The following is a 24,253-nucleotide window of genomic DNA, read 5'->3' as shown; positions in this document are numbered from 1 at the left end:
ATGTACTGGATAAAAATTCAGAAGGCTATCTCAGGAGCAAGAGTCCCAGTCCCACCCCAGGCCCTTGACCTTAGGGTTGCAGTGCCAGGAAAATAAGTCCTCATAACTTCTAGCTACAAAAATCAGTGAAGATTGAGTAGTCGGAAGAAACTTCTGGAGTCCCAAACAGTTCCTCTTAAAGAACACACATGGACTTATACTCACTCCATCTGAGCTCTATCGTCAGGGTAGCAGCTTGAAAGGCACCAGTGGCATACAGGGAGGTACTGAAGTGTCTGGAATCAAGGCAAGAGCTGAGGGACAGCTTTCTCCTAGACAGAAATATGGGCAGAGGCCATTCTCCCATTACTGAGCCTTCCCCACATGCAGCTACAGAGCAAGTAGGCTAGTGCCATATCTGAGACTCCATCAAACTGGCTTACACTGCACTAGCCTGTGATCCATTGTGGCTCAGGCACACACAGCTTATAGCTATTAACAGTGAATTTTCCATATGAATGGCTAATCTTTGCTCATGCTTTAGAACTTCTTAAATATTTTCAAACAAGCAACAGCCAACATGAACCACCAGCTCCCATACCTCTTGTTAATTGGCCCTGGGCCTGGCACTAGCAACAGCCAGCCTAGATTCACAGCTTGTCTTTGCCTCCAAGCCAAGCACAAGTATCAGCTATCTCAATTTGCTTTATAGCCCAGTCAGTGTGGTCCCAGGAAAAACACAGGTGGGGGCTGACATGGGCCTGAGCAACCTGGAAAACTCAGGGCCCACACACCCAATGGACAGCTACTGACCACATAGAAGCATCCCCACTATGCTACTGCATGGCTGATTCTCCGCAGAGGGCAGAGATTTGTTGTCAGTGGTCACAGTCAATCCTTGCAACTGAATGGCCTGGGTAAATCCTTCCCATTGACCTGCCAAAAGTTAAAGTTCAACTATTAGAGAAGGATGTACTCACCCCACATGAATGACATAATTTGAGTACCCAGTTTGGGTCATAGGGGAGGCTATGCCACTGGAACCTACCAGATACCTACTACATTAAGCCACACTACCAAGAGAAGTGGTCATGGCAGTTCTACCTAATTCATAGAAACAAACACAGGACAACTGCCAAAATGAGCAGACAAAAAAGAATGGCCCAAATGAAAGAACAGATCAAAACTTCAGAAAAAGAACTAAACACAATGGAGATAAGCAATCTATCAAATGCAGAGTTTAAAACACTGCTGTCCTGGCTGGTGTGGCTCAGTGGACTGAGTGCCAACCTGCTAACTGAAAGGTCACTGGTTTGATTCCTAGTCAGGGCATATGCCAGGGTTGCAGGCCAGGTCCCCAGTTGGGGATGTGCAAGTGGCAACCTATCAATATATGTATTGAACATTGATGTTTCTCTCCATCTCTTTCTCCCTCCCTTCCTCTCTCTAAAAATAAATTTTTAAAAATGTCTAACAAAAAACACCACTTATAAGAATACTCGAGGAACTTAGTGAGGACCTCAACAGAATTAAAAATATCCAGTCAGAAATGAAGTATACACTAGTTGAAGAACACTTTAAAGGGAAACAACAGTAGAGTGAATGAAGCCAAAAATCAAATCAATGTTTTGGAACATATGGAAGAAAAAAAAAAAACAACCAATCAAAACAAGAAGAAAAAAAGAATTACAAAAAAGAGTAGTATAAGCAGCCTCTGGGACTACTTCAAGAGGTCCAACATTTGCATTGTAGGAGTGCAGGAAGAAGAGAAAGAGCAAGAAATAGGCAATCTAATGAAAAAAATAATGAAAGAAAACTTCCCTAATTTGGAGAAGGAAATACACATGTAAGTTTAGGAAGCACAAAGAGTCCTAAACAAGATGGATGCAAAAAGGGCCAATCCAAGACACATCATAATTAAAATGCCAAAGGTTAAAAATAGAGGGAATCTTAAAAGCATGAAGAGAAAAGCAGTTAGTTACCTACAGGTCAGTTCTCATCCATAAGACTGTCAGCTGATTTCTCAAAGGAAACTTTCCAGGCTAGAATGGATTGACGAGAAATATTCATAGTCATGAAAAGCACTGACTTATAGCCAAGACTGCTCTACTCAGCAAATACATCATTTAGAATTCAAGAGCAAATGAAAAGCTTCCCAAGAAGAAAAAACTACAGGAGTTCATCATGTCCAAAGCATTATTCTATGAAATGTTAAAGGGACTTAGCTGAAGGATCCAAGATGGTGGAGGAGTGAGTGGAAGTCACACTAACCTCCTCCTGGGATCAATCTGGAATTACAACTGAATCATGAAGAAATCATCCAGAATAAACAACTAAACAATAGTGAGAGAGAAGCCTTATAACCATAGACAGACTGAAGAAACAGCTTCAACACAACATGACTGGTAGGGAGTGCGGTGGAGACATGAGAGGGCTGGCTAGGCACCCATGGGTGGCTGCTGAGGTGCCAGAGGGATATTTCAGTGGCCAGGGTGATCCCCTTTTGAAGTATGTGGTCTAAACCCCAAGATGAGCTCCACAGCCTACAACATCAGAGCTCAAAAAGTACACAGATAACATCCATCTGTGAAAAGCATCAGGTTTTCTCTCTGCCAGAGACAGATGGCTAGAGATGCAAAGAGCTGAATAAAGATCCAATGCACAAATTTTCGTTTGCAGCCTCTTATCCTAGCCTCCAGCAAGGAGGGGGGAGCATAGTGGACTAGAGACACTTGAGGAGGGACTACAGAAAGAGGCTTTGGGGAGAGAAGAGCTGCCAGGATTCTAGTGCTAAGTCATCCCCTATACTGCAGTAGCCATTTTGATCAGGCAATCTTCTCCATGATTTGTGATATTTTTCTTTCCTACAGAGTTTCTTAATATTCATTTCCTGCCATTCAAGTTTGTGTATATTAAGTCATTAGATTCATATTATAGTTTATTTCAATTCTCATATTTTGCTCCTCCCTACTCTTACCTCATTTTGCCTTTTCCTTTCCACTTACTGTTTTCATTTTAAATTTTGCTTTCTCTTGATGCAACTTGTCTCCTTTCTCCACTTACTATTTCTCTCTTGTCCAGCCTCTCAAAGCCAATTTCTTTTCTTTTTATAGTATATTTATTAAGGAATATTTTAAACATATAAAATTGTAAAATAATAAAATGCATTTTATGTACTCATTAACCACCTTCAACAGTCATCAAATTTTGCCGTTCTCATTGTATCTATTCCATCCCCACATCTTTAGTTTTGGTGGCACATTTAAAGCAAATCCATGTTATCCATAAATATATCAGGTTGTTTATAATATATGAGGATTTAAAACACCATTATACATTAACAAAGATTTAATATCATCTGATTAAACCGCCCTTTTGAAACTTTTTACATTTGTCTCCAAAATGCCTTTTTACAGTTGTTTTGTTTGAACCCACACATTGCATTAGTTTGCTTCTCTTTCTGAAGTCTCTTTTGATCCCCAATAGCCCTTACCCCCACCTTTATAATATTGTTTATTTCTTTTTTAAATTACTGAGTTGTTCAATTACAGTTTCTGCATTCACCCCCCACCAATTCCCCCAACCCCAGCTATCCCCTCTTCCTTCTCTGCTTCCACCTCCACTAGATTTTGTCCATGTATCCTTAATAGGTCTTACTGAAAACTATTCCCCCCATTATCCCTTTTGCCTCTCCTATGGTTACTGTTGAATTGTTCTTAATTTCAATGTCTCTGGTTATACTTCCTTGCTTGTTTGTTTTGTTGATTAGGTTCCAATTAAAGTTGAAGTCACATGGCATTTATCCCTCATGGCCTGGCTTATTTCACTTAGTATAATGCTCTCCAGTTCATTCGTGCTGTTGCAAAGGACAGAAGCTCCTCCTTTCTTTCCACTGCATAGTATTCCATTGTATTCCATTGTGCAAATGTACCACAGGTTTTTGATCCATTCCTTTCTTGATGGGCACTTAGATTGATTCCAGCACTTGGCTATTATAAATTGTGAGACTATGAACATTGGGGTGATAGGTTCTTTTGGATTTCTGTTTCAGGGTTTTTAGGATATAATCCCAGCAGTGGAATTGCCAGGTCAAAGGCAGTTCAGTTTTTAGTTTTCTGAGGAAATTCCATACTGTTTCCTACAGTGGCTGCACCAGTCTGCATTCACACCAACAGTTTATTCTTTCCTTTATGTCTCTTGCTCTAGGGGACATATGGATGAAAACATTGCTGCATGGAATATCTGAGATTTTCCTGCTTATGTTTTCCTCTAGGACTTTTATGGTGTCAAGAATTATATTTAAGTATTTTATCCACCTCAAATTTATTTTTGTGTGCAGCGTAAGTTGGTGATCAAATCTCTTTTTTTTTCTTTCTCTTTTTTTTTTTTTTTACATGCAGCTGTCCAGCTCTCCCAGTACCATCTGTCTAAGAGGCTATTTTTGCTCCATTTTATGTTCCTACCCCCTTCATTAAATATTAATTGACCATAGAGACTTTGTTTTATTTCTGGGCTCTCAATTGTGTTCCATCAGTCTATGTGTCTATTCTTATGCCAGTACCAGGATGTTTTGATTACAGTGGTCCTGTAATACAGTTTGATATCAGGTATTATGATCCTCCCTACTTTGTTCTTCTTTCTCAAAATTGCTGCAAATATTCACAGTCATTTATGGTTCCATATACATTTTTGAAATGTTTGTTCTATGTCTGTGAAATATGGCATTGGTACTTTAATAGGGATTACATTGAATCTATAAATCACTTTGGGTAGTATGGACATTTTGATGTTAATTCTTCCAATCCAAGAACATGGTACATGCTTCCATTTGTTTTTGTCTTCCTTAATTTCTTTCTTCAGTGTCGTGTGGTTTTCTGAGTACAGGTCTTTTAACTCCTTGGTTAGATTTATTCCTAGGTACTTTATTTTTCTTGTTGCTATATCAAACCGGATTTTTTTCCCTGATATCTCTTTCTGATATTTCATTGTTGGCATACAAAGATGCCTTTGATTTCTGAATATTGACTTTGTATCCAGCTGTTTTGTCAAATTCACTTATTAGGTTGAGTAATTTTTTGGGTGGAGTCTACAGGATTTTCTATGTACACTATCATGTCATCTGCAAACAATGACAGTTTTGCTTCTTCCTTTTCAATTCAGATGCCTTTTATTTTTTCATTCTTCTTTGATTGCTGTGGCTAGGACTTCCAATACCATGTTCATCCTTGTATTGTTCCTGATCTTAGTGGAAAAGCTCGAAGGTTTGTCCATTAAGTATGATGTTGTCTGTAGGTCTCTCATACATGGCCTTTATCATGTTGAGTGAGGAATGCTCCCTTGCCGCGGCCAGCGAGGCAGTGGGTTCGAGACGCGCAGTGACGGACTGAAAAGAGAGAGCGACCAGTTGCTCTGGTGGCAAAAGGCGAGTTTATTGAAAACTCCTGTCATTATATAGTGAGATGTTCTAAAAAATAGAATGCTTGCTACACGAAGAGAGTCTTTGTTCAAGAAAGTTTACACACCCCTCCAGGTCACGTACAGAACATCCCGAGACATGACAAACATTCTGGTTTAGATTAACTCCAAGGACACGACGCATCGCCCCAAGGCTCCGGCACCTCCCCTGTCCTTCTCTTGGGAACAATCCGATAACAAACAAGGCCGGGGGTAATGTCAGGTCACCTCCCCCGAGGCCAAGGAACAGGCCCAAGCATCATTCTCACAATGCAGGACCCTAACTCTTGACCCCTTCCTGGGGGCTTGGTTCCCCACACTCCCTCTATTCTGACTTTGCTAGGTATGTTTATCATAAATGGGTGCTGCACCTTATGAAATGCTTTTTTCACATCTATTACTAGGATCATGTGATTTTTGTTTTTTGTTTTGTTTATGTGATGTATTACATTTATTGATTTGCAAATATTGTGCCATCCTTGCATCCCTGGGATGATTCTATTTCTTTCTTTAAGTATGTTTTATTGATTATGTGATTACACTTATCTCATTTTTCTCCACTTTCTTCTCCTCCACCCACATCCCTCTTCCAACCAGCATTCCCCTACCCTCTAAGTTCATGTCAATTGGTTGTATATATAACTTCTTTGGTTTCTCTATTTCCTATACTATTCTTAACCACCCTTGTGTATTTTGTGCCTACCATTTATGCTTCTTATTCTTTGTACCTTCCCCCCCATTCTCCTTCCCCTCCACACTGATAACCTTCCATGCAATCTCCATTTCTGTAATTTTGTTCCTATTCTAGTTGTTTGTTTAGTTTTTATTTTTGTTTTTAGGTTCAGTTGTTGATAGTTGTGAGTTTGTTGTTAATTTACTGTTCATAGTTTTCATATTTTTTTAGCTAAATCCCTTTAACATTTTATATAATAAGGGCTTGATGATGATGAACTCCTTCAACTTGACCTTATCAGGGAAACACTTTATCTGCCCTTCCATTCTAAGTGATAACTTTGCTGGATACAGTAGGCTTGGTTGTAGGTCCTTGACCTTCATTGCTTCAAATACTTCTTTCCAGGCCTTTGTTAAAGGAATCTTAAAGGCATCAAGGGAGAAATAGGAAGTAACATACAAAGGAGTTATGATAAGGCTAGCAACTGACTTCTCAACAGAAACACTACAAGCCAGAAGAAAATGGCAAGAAATAATACAAGTTATGAAGAGCAACAACCTGCAATGAAAACTACTCTACTCAGCCAGTGTCTCATTTAAAATGGAAGGCAAAATAAGGAACTTCTCAGACAAAAGAAGACTAAAAGCGCACACCTCCAGGAAACTAGAATTGCAAGACATGCTAAGGAACTGCTTTAAGAAGATGAAGAAAATGAGTGATAGGGAGATGGATACAGGTACAAAGGGGGAAATGACAATGAATAAATATCTATCAATAATAACCTTAAATGTTAATGGATTAAAAACCCTTATAAAAAGACATAGGATAGCTGAATGGATAAGAAAACATGACCGACACATATGTTGCCTACAAGAGACCGACCTCAGAAGACCTACACAGAATGAAAGTGAAGGGTTAGAAAAAATATTCCAAGCAAATAGACAAAAGAAAAAAAAAGCCAGAGTAGCAATACTTATATGAGACAAAATAGACTTCAAAACAAATTCCATTAAAAAGACATGGGAGGACATTTCATAATACTCAAGAGAAGAATCCATAAGGAAGATTTAAACATTGTAAACATATATATATATATATATATATATATATATATATATATATATGTGTATGCAACATAGGAGTACCCACATATATAAGAAAATTCTTGGAGGACATCAAGAAAGATATAGACAGAAACACACTTATACTAGAGGATTTTAACACCCTACTGTAAACAATGGATAGATCTTCCCTACAAGGAATCAATAAAGGACCCAGTGGAACTCAACCTTGGGTATCAGTGCCATATGTACCATGCTCTTGGCCTCTCTTCTCTCCTTCACAGACTGACGATGCCCCTGACACTACCATGGCCCAAGCTGATATTGCAAAAATTGGACTGCCTGTGATGGGTCAGAACTTAATTTTGAACATGAAAGACCACGGCTTTTTGGTCTGTATTTTCAATAGGACAGTCTCCAAAGTTGATGATATCTTGGCTAATGAGGCAAAGGGAACCAAAACGGTTCATGCTCACTCCTTGGAAGAGATGGTCTCGAAGCTGAAGAAGCCTTGATGGATCATACTGCTTGTGAAGGCTGGTCAAGCTGTTGATGATTTCATTGAAAAATTAGTACCACTGTTGGACATGGGTGACATCATCATTGATGGAGGAAACTCTGAGTACAGGGATACCATTAGATAATGTCAAGACCTCAAGCCCAAGGGAATCTTGTTTGTGGGGAGCACCATTAGCAGTGGAGAAGAAGGGGCCCAGTATGGCCCATCACTATGCTTGGAGTAAAGAAACCTGGACCCACATCAAGGTAATCTTCTAAGGTATTGCTGTAACAGTAGGAATTGGGCAGCCCTTCTGTGACTGGGTGGGAGAGGAGAGAGCAGGACACTTTATAAAGATGGTGCACAATGTGATTGAGTATGGGGCCATGCAGCTGATCTATGAGGTTTACCATGTGATGTAGGATGTCCTGGGCATGGAGCATGATGAGATGGTACAGGCATTTGAGGACTGGAATGTGACAAAGCTATACTCATTACTGATTGAAAGCACAGCCAATATCCTCAAGCTCCCAGACAGAAATGGCATTCCCCTGCTTCCCAAGATCAGGGACAGTGTGAGGCAGAAGGATATGGGGAAGTGGACTGCCATCTCAGCCTCTGAGTATGGCGTGCTCATCACCCTCATTGAAGAAGCAGTATTTGCCCAATGTTTGTCATCTCTGGAGGACAAAATAATTAAAGCTAGAAAAAAGTGGAAGGGGCCTCAAAAGATCTAGTTAAGAAAATAAGAAATCATTCCTGGAGGATATTGGAAAGGCCCTCTATGCATCCAAGATCTTCTCTTATGCTCAAGGCTTTATGAACCTGAGACAGGCAGCCACTGAGATAGGTTGGATCCTCAACTGCAGTGGCATTGCCTTGATGTGGAGGAGGTCTGCATCGTCAGAAGTGTATGTCTAGGAAAGATAAAAGATACATTTGATTGAAACCCAGAATTTCAAACCCTACTGCTAGATAACTTATTTTTTAAATAATGTTTTTAAAGATTTTATTTATTTATTTTTAGAGAGGGGAAGGGAAGACAGAAGAACATCCATTGTTGTTGCCTCTCATGTGCCCCCTACTGGGGACCTGACCCAAAACCCAGGCATGTGCCCTGACTGGGAATGAAACTACTGACCCTTTGGTTCAAGGTCAGCACTCAATCCACTGAGACACACAAGCCAGGGCCTAGATGACTTCATTAAGTCATCTGTCAAAGACTACCAGGACTCCTGGTAATAGGAAGTCAGCATGGCATCCAGGTGGGCGTTTTTATGCCCTGCTTCATTGTGGCTCTTTCCTATCATGACAGCTAGAGACATGACATGCTGACAGACAACCTGATCCAGATCCAGTGAGATTACTTTGGGGATTATACCTATGGACTCTTAACCAAACCAGGAAAGTTTATCCACACTAACTGGACAGGTCATGGGGGAAGTGTGGCATTGTCTTCATACAATGCCTAATTACACTTGATTCACCCACTGTGATTCCATGGACAGAGACATTCCATTTGTTACACAACAGTGTTTACATGGCCCCTTGCCCTACTTTCTTTGCAGATATTTTAAAATAGTGGTGTAAGAGATTCCTAAAAGTCACCATGAGATAAATTAGAAAGTGGTTCTGCGAGAACTGGTATGCCCTCTCCCCTTGCCTCCTGGGGATTATAGAGGATTGTCACATGTTCCCCAGGAGGAGCCAGCTACTTGAAGAAGTCACTGTCCACATGTCCATGTAGATCAGGGAGGCCCCCTGAGTTTGCCTTCATAGATCACAGAGTAGAGAAGGATTCTTATGGTATCTGCTCAGACTGGATTCTTTGTATCATGCAGTCAAATTCCATTTTCCTCTACTTAGTAAAAGCTACATTGTATTTCAAAACAAAAAAAAACAGAATCATCCAGGATATTGTGGCACTGAACCATGCACTAGATCAAATGGACTTATATGATATATACAGAAACACTCACCCCAGAAAAGTAAACAACACATTCTTTTCAAATACATATGGAACATTGTCAAAGATAAACCACATGATAGGACACAAAACAAACTTCAACAAATCCAAGAAAATTGAAGTGTTATCAAGCATTTTCTCAGGCTCTAAGCGCTTGAATCTAGAAACCAACTTCAAAGAAAAAAAACTCAAAAAGCACTCAAATTTATGGAGACTGAATAGCATAATATTAATTGATGAATGGGTTAACAATGACATCAAGAAAGAAATCAAAAGGTTTCTGGAAACAAATAAAAGTGAACATAGAAAAACCCAAAACCTATGAGACACAGTGAAGGCAGTCCTGAGAGAGAAGTACATAGCAATACAAGCCTACCTAAAATAGATAGAAATATTTCAAATAAACAACATAGCCACACATGTGCAAGAATTGGAGGGACAGGCCCTGGCTGGCGTAGCTCAGTGAACTGAGTGTGGGCTGAGAATTGCAGGTTCAATTCCCAGTAAGGGTACATGCCTGGGTTGCAGGCCATGACCCCCAGCAACTGAAAATTGATGTTTAAAATTGATGATGAAAATTTCTCTCTCTCTCTCTTTCTCCCTCCCTTCCCTCTCTAAAAAAAATAAATAAATAAAATTTAAAAAAAAATGTGATTCCAAAAAAAAAAAAAGAGTGGACCAACAACAGCAAACAAAGTCCAGAGTGAATAGAAGGAAGGAAATAACTAAGATCAGAGCACAATTAAATGGCATAGAGACTAAAAGAGCAACCCCAAGGATCAATAAATTGAGGAGATTGTTCTTTGAAAAGATAAACAGGATCAATGAGCCATTAACCAGATTCATCGAGAAAAAAAAAAACAGAGAATGGAAATAACATCAGAAATGAAAGAGGAAAATTTACAGCTGATACCACAAAAATACAAAGGATTGTAAGAAATTGCTATGAAGAACCATGTGCCAAGAAATTTGAATACCTTGGTAAAATGGACAAATTTCTAGAAACGTATAATCTTCCAAAATGGAATTGAAAAGAAGCAGAAAACCTGAACAGACTAATAACAGATAATGAAATTGAAGCAGTAATCAAAAAACTCCTGGCACACAAAAGCCCTGGAACAGACACTTTCACAGGAAAAATTAATGAAATATTTAAGGAAAAGCTAACCCCTTTCCTTCTCAAATTATTCCAAAAAATCCAAGAAGAGGGATGACTCCCATGCTATTTTTAGGATGTCAGTATCATCCTAATCCCAAAGCAAGATAAATACACAATAAAGAAAGAAAACTTCAGGCCAATATCGCTGATGAACATAGATGATAAAATCTTCAAAAAAATTTTGGCAAGCTGCATCCGACAACACATTAAAAAGATCACACACCATGATCAAGTGAGATTCATCCCAGGGATGCTAGGATGGTACAACATTTGCTAATCAATAAACATAACATATCACATAAACAAAAAGAATGACAAAAATCACATGATTATATCAATAGACATTGAAAAAGTGATTGATAAAGTGCAGCACCCATTTATGATAAAAATACTCAGCAAAGGGGAAGTAGAGGGAGCATAACTCAACATAATAAAGGTCATATATGAGAAATCTACGGCCAACATTATACTTAATGGGAAAAAAATTAAAGATTTCCCCCTAAAATCAGGAACAAACAACAGTGTCCACTTTCACCACTTCTATTCAACACAGTATTAGAAGTTCTAGCCACAGGAGTCAGATAAGAAAAAGAAATAAAAGGCATCCAAATTGGAAAAGAGGAAACAAAACTGTCGTTTTCAGATAAAGTGATAGCATACATAGAAAACACTAATGACTCCATCAGAAAACTATTTAACCTAAAAAGTGACTTTGGAAAAACAGCAGGATACATAGTCAGTATTCAGAAATCAAAGGCATTTTTCTACACCAACAATGAAATATCATAATCAGAATTTAGGGAAAAAATCACATTTGATATAACAAGAAGAGAAATAAAGTGCCTAGGAATAAATCAAACCAAGGAGGTAAAAAACCTGTACTCAGAAAACTACAAAACACTGAAGAAATAAATTAAGGAAGACAAAAACAAACGCAAGCATACACCATGTCCATGGATTGCAAGATAACATCATCAAAATGTCCATACTACCCATAACAGTTTATAGATTCAACACAATCCCTATTAAAGTACCAATCACATATTTCACAGACATAGAACAAATATTTCAAAAATGTATATGGAACCATAGATGACCCCAAATAGCTGCAGCAATTTTGAGAAAGAAGAACAAAGTAGGAGGGATCACAATACCTGCTATCAAACTATATTACAAGGTCATGGTATTCAAAACAGTTTGGTATCGGCAAAAGAACAGATAGATAGATCAATGGAACAGAATAGAGAGCCCAAAAATAAACCCATGACTCTATGGTCAATTAATATTTGACAAAGAGGGTGGTTTCATAAAATGAAGTAAAAATAACCTTTTCAACAAATGGTGCTGGGAGATCTGGACAGGTACATGCAAAATAATGAAGCTTGACCATCAACTTACACCATACACAAAAATAAACTCAAGATCGATAAAAGACTTAAATATAAGTCATGACACAACAGAAGCCCCAGAGGAGAAGATACACAGGAAAATTTCAGATATTCCACAGAGCAATATTTTCACCTTTATGTCCCCTAGAGAAAGGGACATAAAGGAAATAATAAACAAATGAGACTACATCACATTAAAAAGCTACTGTACATAAATTGTGCTGCCACAAACAATGATAATAAAAAGATTTATAAACCAAAAAAAAGTTTCTACTTGGCTAAAGAAATCATTATTGAAATGAAAAGGGAACCAACCATATGGGAAAAAATATTTGTCAATGATTTCTCAGACTAGTGTTTGATTTCCAAAATATATAAAGAACTCACATGACTCCAAATCTGGAAGTCAAATAATCCCATTAAAAATTTGGATAAGAACCTGAACAGACACTGCTTCAAGGAGGACATATGGAGGACCCAGAGACATTTGAAAGGATGCTCAGCATCACTAGCCATCAGAGAGATGCAAATAAAACCACAATGAGGTATTACTTCACACCAGTCAGGATGGCCATTATAAACAAATCAACAAACAACAAGTGTGGGCAAAGTTGTGGAGTAAAGAGGACACTAGTGCACTGTTGATGGAAATGCAGACTGGTGCAGCCATTGTGGAAAACAGTATGGAATGTCCTCCGAAAACTAAAAAGGGGTGACAAGACAAAAAAAAAAAAAGGAAGGAAGAAAGAAAGAAAAAAAAGAAAAGAGCCCAAATAGAATAAATCAAAGCTCAAGAGCAAATACATCTAAGCAACCAAGACATGGCCAACCTATCAGATGCACAGTTCAAAGCACTGGTGATCAGAAGCTCAGAGAACTGGTTGAATTTGGTCGCAAATTAGATAAAAAAAATGAAGACTACGCTAAGTGAAATGAAGGAAAATGCACAGGGAACCAATAGTGATGGGAAGGAAACTGGGACTCAAATCAATGAAGTGGACCAGAAGGAAGAAAGAAGCAACCAAACAGAAAAGAATGAAGAAATAAGAATTCAAAAAAAAATGAGGAGAGGCTTAGGAACCTCTGGCACATCTTTAAATGTTCCAACATCCTGATCATAAGGGTACCATAAGGAGAAGAGGAAGAGCAACAAGTGGAAAAGTTATTTGAACAAATAATAAAGGAGAACTTCCCCAATCTGGCAAAAGATATAGACTCCCCAGAAGCCTAGGAAGCTCAGAGAGTCCCAAAGAAGGTGAACCCAAGGAGGAACACACCAAGGCACATTGCAATTACATTACCCAAGATAAAAATGAAAGAGAGAATCCTAGAAGCAGCAAAAGATAAGGAGACAGTAACTTACAGGGAGTTCCCATCAGACTGTCAGCTGATTTCTCAAAAAAGACCTTAGAGGCAAGAAGGGGCTGGAAAGAAGTATTCAAAGTGATGAAAGGCAAAGACCTACATCCCAGATTACTCTATCCAGCAAAGCTTTCATTTAGAATGGAAGGGCAGATAAAGTGCTTCTCAGATAAGGTCAAGTTAAAGGAGTTCATCATCACCAAGCCCTTATTATATGAAATGTTAGAGGGACTTATCTAAGAAAAAGAAGATAAAAGACATGTATAGTAAAATGACAGCAAACTCACAATTATGAACAACCACACCTAAAACCAAAACAAAAACTAACTAAGCAAACAACTACAACAGGAACAGAACCACAGAAATGGAGATCACATGGAGAGTTAGCAACAGGGTAGTGGGAGGAGGAGAGGGGGGAAAAGGTACAGAGAATAAGTAGCATAGGTGGTAGGTAGAAAATAGACAGGGGGTGGGCAAGAATAGTATGAGAAATGTAGAAGCTAAAGAACTTATGACACATGGACCTGAACTAAAGGGGGGAACGTGGGTGGGAGACGGTGTGCAGGGTGGAGGGGAATGAAGGGGAGAAATGGGACAACTGTAATAGAATAATCAATAAGATATATTTTAAAAAAGAAAACTAAAAATGGAACTTCCTTTTCACCCAGAAATTCCAGTGCTGGGATTATACCCCAAGAATCCTGAAACACCAGTTCTAAAGAACCTATGCACCGCAGTGTTTGTAGGAGTACAATTTACAATAGCTAAGTGCTGGAAGCAACCTAAGTGCCCATCAGTAAATGAATGGATTAAAAAACTATTACACTTACACAGTAGAATACTATGCAGAAGAAAGAAAGAAAGAGCTCCTACCCTTTGTGACAGCATGGATGTATCTGGAGAGCATTATGCTAAATGAAATAAGGCCGTGAAAAAACAAATACCATATGATCTCAACTATAAGTGGAATCTAATCAACATAAAAGAAAGAAAAAAATAATCAGAGACATTGAAATTAAGAATAAACTGACAGTAACCAGATGGAAGGTGGGAAGTGACAATGAGGGGAAAAGGGGGAAGGGTTTTAGGAACATGTTTAAAAGACACAGGGACAAAACTAAAAGGGGTAGTATCAAGGAAGGGGAGTAGGGATGGCTGGTGTGGAGGGAGGAATGCTGGGGGTAAAATGGATACAACTGTACTTGAACAATAATAAAAATATTTTTAGAAAAAGAATGGAGGGCAGAGACTCAAAGTGATATTTGTACACCCATGTTTACAGCAGAAATATTGACAATAGCCAAAATGTGGAAGCTACATAAGTGCTCCTCAACAGAGGAGTGGATAAGTAAAATGTGGTCTATACATACAGTTAAATTTTATTCAGTCTTAAAAGGGAAGGAAATTCTGATACATACTAGGAAATGGATAAACCTTTAGGACATGATTATGAGTGAAATGAGCCAGTCACAAAAGGACAAATACTGTATAATTCCCCTTATATGAGATACTTGGAGTACTTAGATTCCTAGAGACAGAAAGTATAACAGTGGTTTCCAGGGCCTGAGGATGGAAGGAATAGGGAGTTATTGTTTAATGGGTACAGATGGGGAAGATGAAAGAGTTCTGGAGATGGATGATGGTGATGGTTACACAACAATGTGAATATACTTAATGACACTGAAGTGTCACTAAAAAAAAGTTACAGTGGTAGCCTTGGTTGGGTGGCTTAGTTGATTGAGTTTCTTTCTCCATGTCAAAAGGTTGCAGGTTTGACTCAGGGTCAGGACACATACTAAGGTTATGGGTTTGATCCCCAGTTGGGGTGTATATGAAACGCAACCAACTGATGTTTCTCACATCGGTCTCTCTCTCTCTCTCTCTCTCTCTCTCTCTCTCTCTCTCTCTCTCAAATTAACAAACATGTCTTTAGGTCATGATTTTTTTAAAGTTTACAATGGTACATTTTATGTATATTCTACCACAATTTCAAAAGCAAACAATGCTCCAAATTCAGCTAAATTTATTTTGCCTCAGAGTGTTTCTTGTATCCTTACCAGTAACTGTATATACTGAAATCTCATGTTATGGCAGAAACAATTTTATAGAAGGTCAAGGTCAGCAAGACTGGGATGGGCAGAGTAGGGATTGGGGCATGGACTTCTGAGAACTGTTCTTACCTTCAATGATAGGCTCTGCTCTCTTCCTACCAGGCTGTGCTGGGCTGGGATCTGAAATGGTCATAGTGAGGGTAAAACCAGGGCTGCCCTTTCCCAATTACAGCTCTTTTGAGCTCTTAAAGGCAACCACAGCTTGTAAGAGGAAGGTCGTTGGCAGCATGCTATTTAGGGATAGATATGTGTGCAGTAAGTAACAGGCTATGAGTGGTAGACAGCCCTGGATAACCCTTAAAATACTCTTCTCTTTGGTGCATTGCCATCTCTGTGCTAGGAATGCTAGAAACAAGAGAGCTTGGGGGATCCCTGAGACCTTCTGCCCAGTGGTTTTTCAAAGGATGGTCCCTTCCCAGCTGCATCAGAATCACCTGGAGATTTTGTTAAAAGTCCAGGTTACTAGGACCCACTGCTAGAGGTTCTAAGCTATTAGCCAAGGCCTTAGGATATATGTCCACACTTACACTCCCCAGGTATTTCCAATGAAGTCAGAGTTGAGAACTGCTGACAATGCCAAAGAAAGATTAGCAGAGTCCAATGAAAATAACTTGTAATTTGAAGTTGGAGGACTTGAGTTTGAGCCTTGTGGGGTTCCAGGTCTCCCTATAATAGGAAGAATTGAACCAAGCACTCCCTGATCATTCCCTCCAGGACACAAACAAACATCAAGATCAGCCACACCTCCAGGACTCTATACCCACCTAAGAATCTAATAAAATGGAAAAGGCTCTGGGGTGGGAGCAAATCCTGTCCCTGGACTGAATTCAGTGCTCTGAGCTTTCATTTAGGAGTCCTCCAGTTACTTGAGTTTGTTTATTTATTTGTTTGGCAATATTTTAGCTCCAGAGTGAGTCAACATTGCTGTGAATTAAGTTTTTCAAAAAAATCTTGTAATTTCATAAAATGTGGAAATGTGTAAGCTCTGGGGAAGAATGTCTCAAGAGAAGAGGGCATTGAGGTGGGGCTGGGAACCCAGAAACCAAACCAGACAACTTTAGAATTTTACTGTAAAAACTCAGGTCTTCAGCTCTTGAAACATGTGGTAGTACGTGAAGCATTTCCATGATTATCTTAGACCATTTAATTGGAAAATCTAAAGACAAGTGCCACAAATTACTCCCCAAATGGCTCAGTGGTTCTTCCAGGAACTGATTTCCTTCAACCTGCTCCTCACTTTAGCACCCTGTGATGGGGTGCCCCCTAAGAAGAAGGGCCTCCCTCACCCTGTTGAATTTTGTGCCCCTGACCCTCCAAACTGGCATCACTCTCTTGGGTATGACAGCTTCTTTTTGAATTTAGAAGGGTGCAAAACAGTTGAGAACAATTATTTATTTTTCTCAAAAATAATGTCTGCATGCAATAGAAAGTACAGATGAGCTAAGACAGAAAGCAACGATCTTCAATTGCTGCAAGCTACTGCCCCAGTTATCAGTAACATGTTGCTGTGTTCCAATTCTTCTGGCATCTTCTGTTATGACTCATTTGGGACATAGGCTTACACCACTATAACAATATTTGTCAATATTAAGCAATATCTGTCTGATCATTGATATGAAAAATGATTTTGACCCACACAAGCATAAACCCATCTCCAATAATGGATATTTATATTTTAATACTGCTATACACTATCTTTTATCTTAAACCACTGTGCATTGGAGAAACAGACTGAAAATCTAATTCCTTAGCCAAGATTCACATGGATTATGGTGAGGTTTAAAAAACAAAAGTTAGCTTATCCAAGAAGAGCTGATGTATGTGGAAAAGTAAAGAGAGTGGAAAACTGACTGAACTAGTATTTTGTTCCCCTCAAAATGAGTGTTATGTTTGCAATGAGTTTGCTGTTTGCTGTTACCAGGATAAGTGTCAGTGTTGGATATTTGTGGTTGATTTCCAAGTAACACTAATTGGGGAAGTAGAAATTTGGCTAAATCAACAGAAAGTTCTGTGGGAGAGCCAAAAATAATTCTGAATAGAATAATGTATACTTGAATAAAGCCTACATCTTATTTCTAATATTAAGGATTGGGCTGAAGCAAGAAACACATGACTAATAAAAAGCCTGTTTCATAAACATGCTTTCATAGTTTTATAACTATACATTGTTTTCTTTTAATATCTGCTATTAAGACTTTATCATTCTCCAATTGTTTATCCATCAAATCTATCATAGGATGAAATGACATTTTAAATATTACTATAAATTTTCTACCTCAACATATAGCACAACAGGGAAGTCATGTAAATGGGGGCGTTTCACTTCTGATAATAAAATATTGAAAAATCAAAACATTTAAGCATACTGTATAATTTTCATACATGGAAAAGAAAAAATGGAGAATTACTATTTTCAAGTTGCTCACCATTTAAGAATCAATGTGGTTCTTCGCTTTTCAGCTTAATCTTCCTTATTGTTTGTTAATAAAATTTTTAAAAAGAAGAAGAAGAAATCAGCCATTTCTCATGTCTGGATAACAGTTAAGGAATGCAAAAAGACACATTTGTCAAATTGGCCAAGTTTAAAGAGGCCCTTTTAAAAGGAGCAGTGGCAGATATTGCCTAAACCTCAAAAATAAAAAGTAGAACACCATGAATAATGTGAATAAAGTGGCTAATACAGACAACCCCAAATGGCCTCCACAGAAAGGGTTCCTGTTACAAAGGGTCAGTGTGAAATAAAAAAGACTGGTTGGCCTGGAAAGTTTGGCAGACCTCAGCAGACTGCATTCATCACTATGCCTTATTTTATTATGCAACAAAACTGGCTCCCCATAGAGGACAAGCAGAATCCAAGGCTTTTTTGACTTTGGCATGGGGGTGAGAGACAGTGGTGTTCTATTAGCAGCTATGTGGTATTATGGGAGGACACCAAGCATCATTGTACATGCCACCTCATGTAGACTTGACACAAGACCATGTCATATGGAGGAAGGGGGTATGGGAAGCCTAAGCATGGTTTCAGGGTTTCACTGTTGCAAAATTAGAAGTCAAGGACTTGAACTCAAGCTTCTCAATAATTTGAATTTGAAGTTCAGGAGAGTGATCTTGATTGTCAGCATCTTTCAAACTGAAAACCATCATATTTCATTCTCCGGAATGAGTTTTCTTGAGCTCTGATCCCCACATGAATTAAACCAAAATTCTAAACTCAAAACCAAACAATAATGCCCAGTTTTGTACCCATGCCCACACCACCCAGGGGTAGATGGCAATAGAGCCATGGAGACCTCTGCTTCTCTGTCATTGTCTCATGCATCCAGATCCAACAGCTTAGAATATGTAGTGCTCATTTACCACTTGCTTAGTGATGAGGATTGTGAGAATCAAACTTGGTTCCCAAGTGATGCTTTTCCAATAATCATGGAGAATAGTAAACATCATTGTTGAGTGCCTGGTTCTGTCAAGTATCTGTCAATGCCTTCCATAAATCATCTCATTTATTTCATAACAACACCTTGATGGAGATACTGAATAATTCTAATTATATGGTTGTGGAAACAGAAGCTCACATAAAGTTAAAAATGTGCCTTAGGTACTAAATGTAATAAGAAGTGTAAGTAAGATTTAAACTCAGATGTGTTCAACTCCAAAGGCCTCTTCAACTTCCTCTGCCAATGTTTAGCCTTCTACCATGACTTCTGTATACTACAAGATATTGGCCATAAAATTATCTAAAATTTCAAACCTCTATAAATGGATAATATGATGCATAATTTCTTTACAATCAACCCTTATTTCCAGTTCTCCCCCAACCCTCTCTGTGATGGACATTCCCAGTTCTTCCTATTACTCTTCTGGGCAAGTGCTTACCTGCATTTAAAAGGTAATTTTAACTTCCCAGGAAGACAATTGTTTGAATAATAAAACCTAAAAATTTCATAAAATGGTAAAATAACAATCTCATGTTTCCATAAAAAAAAGAGGGGGGGGATGGGATAGAGCTTGTAGCACTGGATGTTTGAGATAATGACAAAAGCATCCATAGCACTCCAGGGCTGGCTTTCTAATATCTTAGGAAACCCAACCACCTTCCCTGAGTCCAGGATTGAGTGAAGGTCATAGAGGCCCAGTAACCAAAAGATGTGACCAGGAGATAGGGGCAAGCAAGTGCAGCTTCATGTAACTGGAGGCACTTCCTAGGACAAATGTCCAGGCCTGAAATGTGTCCTAGAATTTTATTGGTTTTTCTGGCTAACAACAAATGATCATCTTACCTCAAGCCTGTGCTTCTTTTACCCTTCAGTACAACAGAAGAAGGACTCAAAAGCAACTAGTATGTTTTGGGAAACAGCCATAAGACACACATGTTAGAATTGGATACTAAAGAATAAATTGTTCCATATAGCACCGAGATGAAGGACTTATACCTCATATTCCTAACTCACACCATAAACACACTCAAACTCCAACTGACTTACACATCTAAACATGAAAAACAAAAAATAACAGGATTAGAAGAAAATAGTCTGGCATATATAATGCCCCTTTTTATTACAAGATTGCTTATTACAAAATCGTAAGCACATAATTCTATAACATAACAATATCACACTCAAGCACACCATATGACATTTCAGGTGAAATGTTCAAATTAAAATATAAATTATTACATCTGTATTATTACCCTACCAACCACACTCAAGCAAGCATTACTTCTGCCAGACCTTGTATAACAGAATATAGAAAAAAGTTTGAAGCAAACCATAAAAAGGCACAAGTCCTCAGCTGAAATATTAATACATTGAACTATTTCAATTTAATCTGAATAATGAAAAACATATGAGCACAATTATCCCTGATATAGGTGAAGGAGGGGCTATCCCATACTCCTCTAGAACCCACCCAGGAGTTACTCTAACAAATTTGCACATGGAGATCAAGATGAGGTGATATTGAAGGTCTTACTTTAACAAGAAAAGACTAGATATATCCAGAGTCACTTAGTAGGGTATTATTTCATTAACTATATCTATTAAGACAAGGATCAGACAAGGATCTAACATATAAAGCAAAAACAATGGCAATGGAACATTAAACCAACAAATGCTAATGTGCATGACAATTACAGATATGATTTGAGTCAAAGTATTAAGTTGCAAGGAATACAGTATAATATTATTTATGCAAAATGCTAAAAGTATATAACAAGACTATTATCATTTCAGCTGCCTCTCTGTGGTACTTAAATGAGTCTATGCATGTAGACAATCTAGGTTAGCATCCAGACTCAAAAATGAGCTTTGGTTGGTGTGGTTCAGTGGATTGAGTGCCAGACTGAGAGACAAAGGGTCACCAGTTCAATTCCCAGTTAGGGCACATGCTTATGTCACAGGCCAGGTATCTATTAGGGGGTGGAAGAGAAGCAAGCATACATTGATGTCTCTCTCTCTCTCTCTCTCTCTCTCTCTCTCTCTCTCTCTCTCTCTCTCTCTCCCCCCCCCCGCTTCCTCCCCACCCTCTAAAAATAAATAAATATATTTTTAAATGAGCCTCATGACTGGTTGAAATAAGGTGAGTGGATTAGCTAAAGAACACATGTGCATGGCCCATGGACATGGACTATGGTGTGGGGATTGCCTGAGTTGGGGCAGAGGCTGGGTGGAGGGAAGCAAGTGTGGGGGGAATTGGGGCAACTGTAATAGCATAAATAAAATATAATTTAAAAAATTAAAAAGTGAGCCATATTATATTGCATTTCATTACATTTTATCATCTCATTTTATATCACATCACATATTATATAATCAATGTAAGAAACACCCAAACCTGGAGAGAATTTTTATAAGAGTCTAAGTCAAAATTACTGTATATGCCAAGAAGCAAGTTCTCAAAGTGAGAATAACAGTTTTGCAACTTCTTTTATGCATTCAAAATTAAGGAGGAAAAGGAAGATTCCATGTAATGAAGGAACTCAAGAGCTGAAAATGTTTTAGTTTTAAGTTATAGTTAATTAGCTTATAAATTAATGCATGTAAAGATCTATTCTTCCAAGAACTGGGATGTATAACCAGACCCAACCTGACTCCAGGAGACTCACAAGCAATTCAACATTTGTGCCACAGAAAGCAATCAAGAACCATTGTGCTCCAGGGAGAGATGTTCTCAGCCCAGAACATATAAAGAATCATTGGTCAACAGAAGAAAGGATGCTAGAAAAACTGCTAGACTGCAGCTTTCATCTGAGTAAAGTTTTCTTTGAATTGCAAACCCCTCACTTACTTTTTTTTTCTGAATTTCAAATGCCTTACCTACACTTTTTTTCCTTATAAAAAATGTCAGTATGAGATGGGATGTAAGATAGTCTTTTAGGGTACATAACCCACCATCTTTTCAGATCCCAGCTTTCTGTATAAAGTGCTGACAAAAATTCAATTTGTTTCTCTACATATTGGTTCTGGTACTGACAAGCAGCACAGGCCATGTTTTTTTTTTAAAGAATTCAACATACAAACTTTATTTAACAAAAGTAACATGTAAAGTCAAACAGTAACTTATATTAAGAGAAAAGTTAACTAGAAGAAATTTTAAACACCTTACAGTAACCTACTTGCAGTTACATTTAGCTGAGCTCTGTTACTGTGAAGAATACAGCTCATGCACAGGTATGGATGAATGATCTGTACATTTTTCAAGTATTCACTGAATAATACCTTATATACACACATACGTTAAATTTAAAAAAAAGATTTAATTGATGATCCTCAGTTATGCTTCATTTTTGTTGATCTTTTGAAAGAGGTCATCAAAAGAGAAGAATATATGGTTCTGACTCATGAATAGTATAGTGAACCCATCCTAGACTCTGTTGGACACCAAGTCTCCTCCACTCCTCTTCAGACATCAGATGGGTTTTGGGTACTTGTTTGGAAAGTTCTCTGGGTAACATGACATGCCAGTATTCATAGTGTTCATGGAAGTGTTTGTCTGAATAGTAGATCTGTTTGTGGGCCATCTTGCCAGAAGGTGAGCAGCACAAAGTGGGAGTGATAGGGTGGGAAGAATGGATGTGACCCAATGCAGCAGCCTTCCATGTCAGACAGAGATGATGACTTGACCCCATTTTTTCAAGTTTCATATTCCATTGACTCCTTCCAGGAAAACTTCAGGACTCTTCAGTAAGTCTGGGTATTTGGTGAGGGGTCCCATTTGCTGCCTGGACTGGGGGTCCCCAAGGTGTGAATTTGGAAACTCCCTAGAAGCCACCAAGTGATTTCACTTGGAGATTCCCCTTCTCCAGCTCTTGGGCACTCCCCTCTGTCTTCACATTTTGATTGAATTTGTTCTTTTTGGGTCAAGGTTATAGTCCCGGGTCATGACCTTGAATGATCATCAGGAATGAAGGTGTCTTCTGGTTTGGTTTGTGTGATTTAGAGCTATGTCTTGTAGAATGGGAGAAGAGAGAAAAGCCTCTGTTCTGGGAAACAGCCTTTTAAGGGTCAGTTTTGACTGATTGACCTATGCTTATAAACCTATGACTAACAAGTAAATGATTTTTATTGTACTACAACTTGGCTTATGCATAATTGGGACTCAGGAGAGTGATGACCACTGAATGTCCTTAAATTACTATACTATACTGCAATTAGAGTGGTTTTGTCAAAGATCAGGGAAGTGGGACAAAATGCCTTATGTAAAACTTTTATAATTTTATATAATAAACATGCATGATTAAACAGAGACAGATTAATGGTGCATGTAAAGGGGGATTTTCTTGTGGCAGATAGCAGAAGTTCAGAAAATAGGGACCAAAAAATTTTAAATGTATGGCTGCTGCAAGCATGGTCAGGGTTTCCATGGTCCCTCTAGCCCCGGGGAATCTTTCTCCTTATTCAGCTGAGGGAACTGAAGTAAGTGATCCTGAGCTTGTCTCTCTGCCTCAAATCTGTCAGGAAACCAAATTTGATGGAGGACAAGCCCCTACCAGGGCAGGGCAATACTCTTGCAAAGACCTGCAGTGGCAGTAGGCCAGACCACTGGATATTATTAAGCTCATACTCTGTTTTCTACACTGGATCTGTTAAACTGGAAAATTTCAAATTCTTCTTATATGGATGATTCTACTAAAATGACTGACTTAGTTGCATGAATTTTTTGCTACCCAACATCCAAATTGTGCATAAATGAAAGCCTTACTAAATATTTGTTTATGGGGGATAAGTGGAGGCTGGTAGTGGATAAGGCAAATGAAAAGGCCTGGAGACTTCACCAAGAAAATCCAGGTGGAGCTCCTTACCCTACTAAGTCTTTAACTGAGCCCAACTGGGACCCTAATAAGAATAGCCTTTCTCTTTTAAAGCTTTATAAGAGGTGCATTATTGAGGAATGGAAGAAAGGAGACCCTAAGTAAAAAAGTCTGAATATGGTACAGGGAATACAACAGAAGCTCACAGAGGACCACCTGAGTTTCTTGAAATAATCTACCAGGCCTATAGAAACGTATATTAGTTTAGATTCACAAGCCCCTGAAAATATTAGAAAGGTGACTATGATCTTTATTTCTCAAAGTATACCTGACATCAGAAAAAACTTCAGAAGTTA

The 24,253-nt window shown here is 38.5% G+C and overlaps 1 protein-coding gene and 1 pseudogene across 1 annotated transcript; one reads left to right on the top strand and one right to left on the bottom strand.

Annotated features, from left to right (window-relative positions):
* Positions 1-7,475: 7,475 nt before the first annotated feature.
* Positions 7,476-9,138, top strand: LOC123815301 (annotated as a pseudogene).
* A 13,319-nt stretch (positions 9,139-22,457) lies between these two features.
* LOC123815389 (cyclin-dependent kinases regulatory subunit 2-like) lies at positions 22,458-22,667 on the bottom strand. The gene has a single exon (XM_045833710.1). It carries the CDS (start codon positions 22,665-22,667, stop codon positions 22,458-22,460), a length of 210 nt encoding a protein of 69 aa, XP_045689666.1.
* Positions 22,668-24,253: the final 1,586 nt, after the last annotated feature.

This window comes from Phyllostomus hastatus, unplaced genomic scaffold (genome assembly GCF_019186645.2).
Source record: "Phyllostomus hastatus isolate PE091 unplaced genomic scaffold, TTU_PhHast_1.1 phas_contig_17, whole genome shotgun sequence".
Lineage (NCBI taxonomy): Eukaryota > Metazoa > Chordata > Mammalia > Chiroptera > Phyllostomidae > Phyllostomus > Phyllostomus hastatus.
Note: the sequence above shows the minus strand (reverse complement) of the source record. Positions and strands in the feature narration are given on the sequence as shown.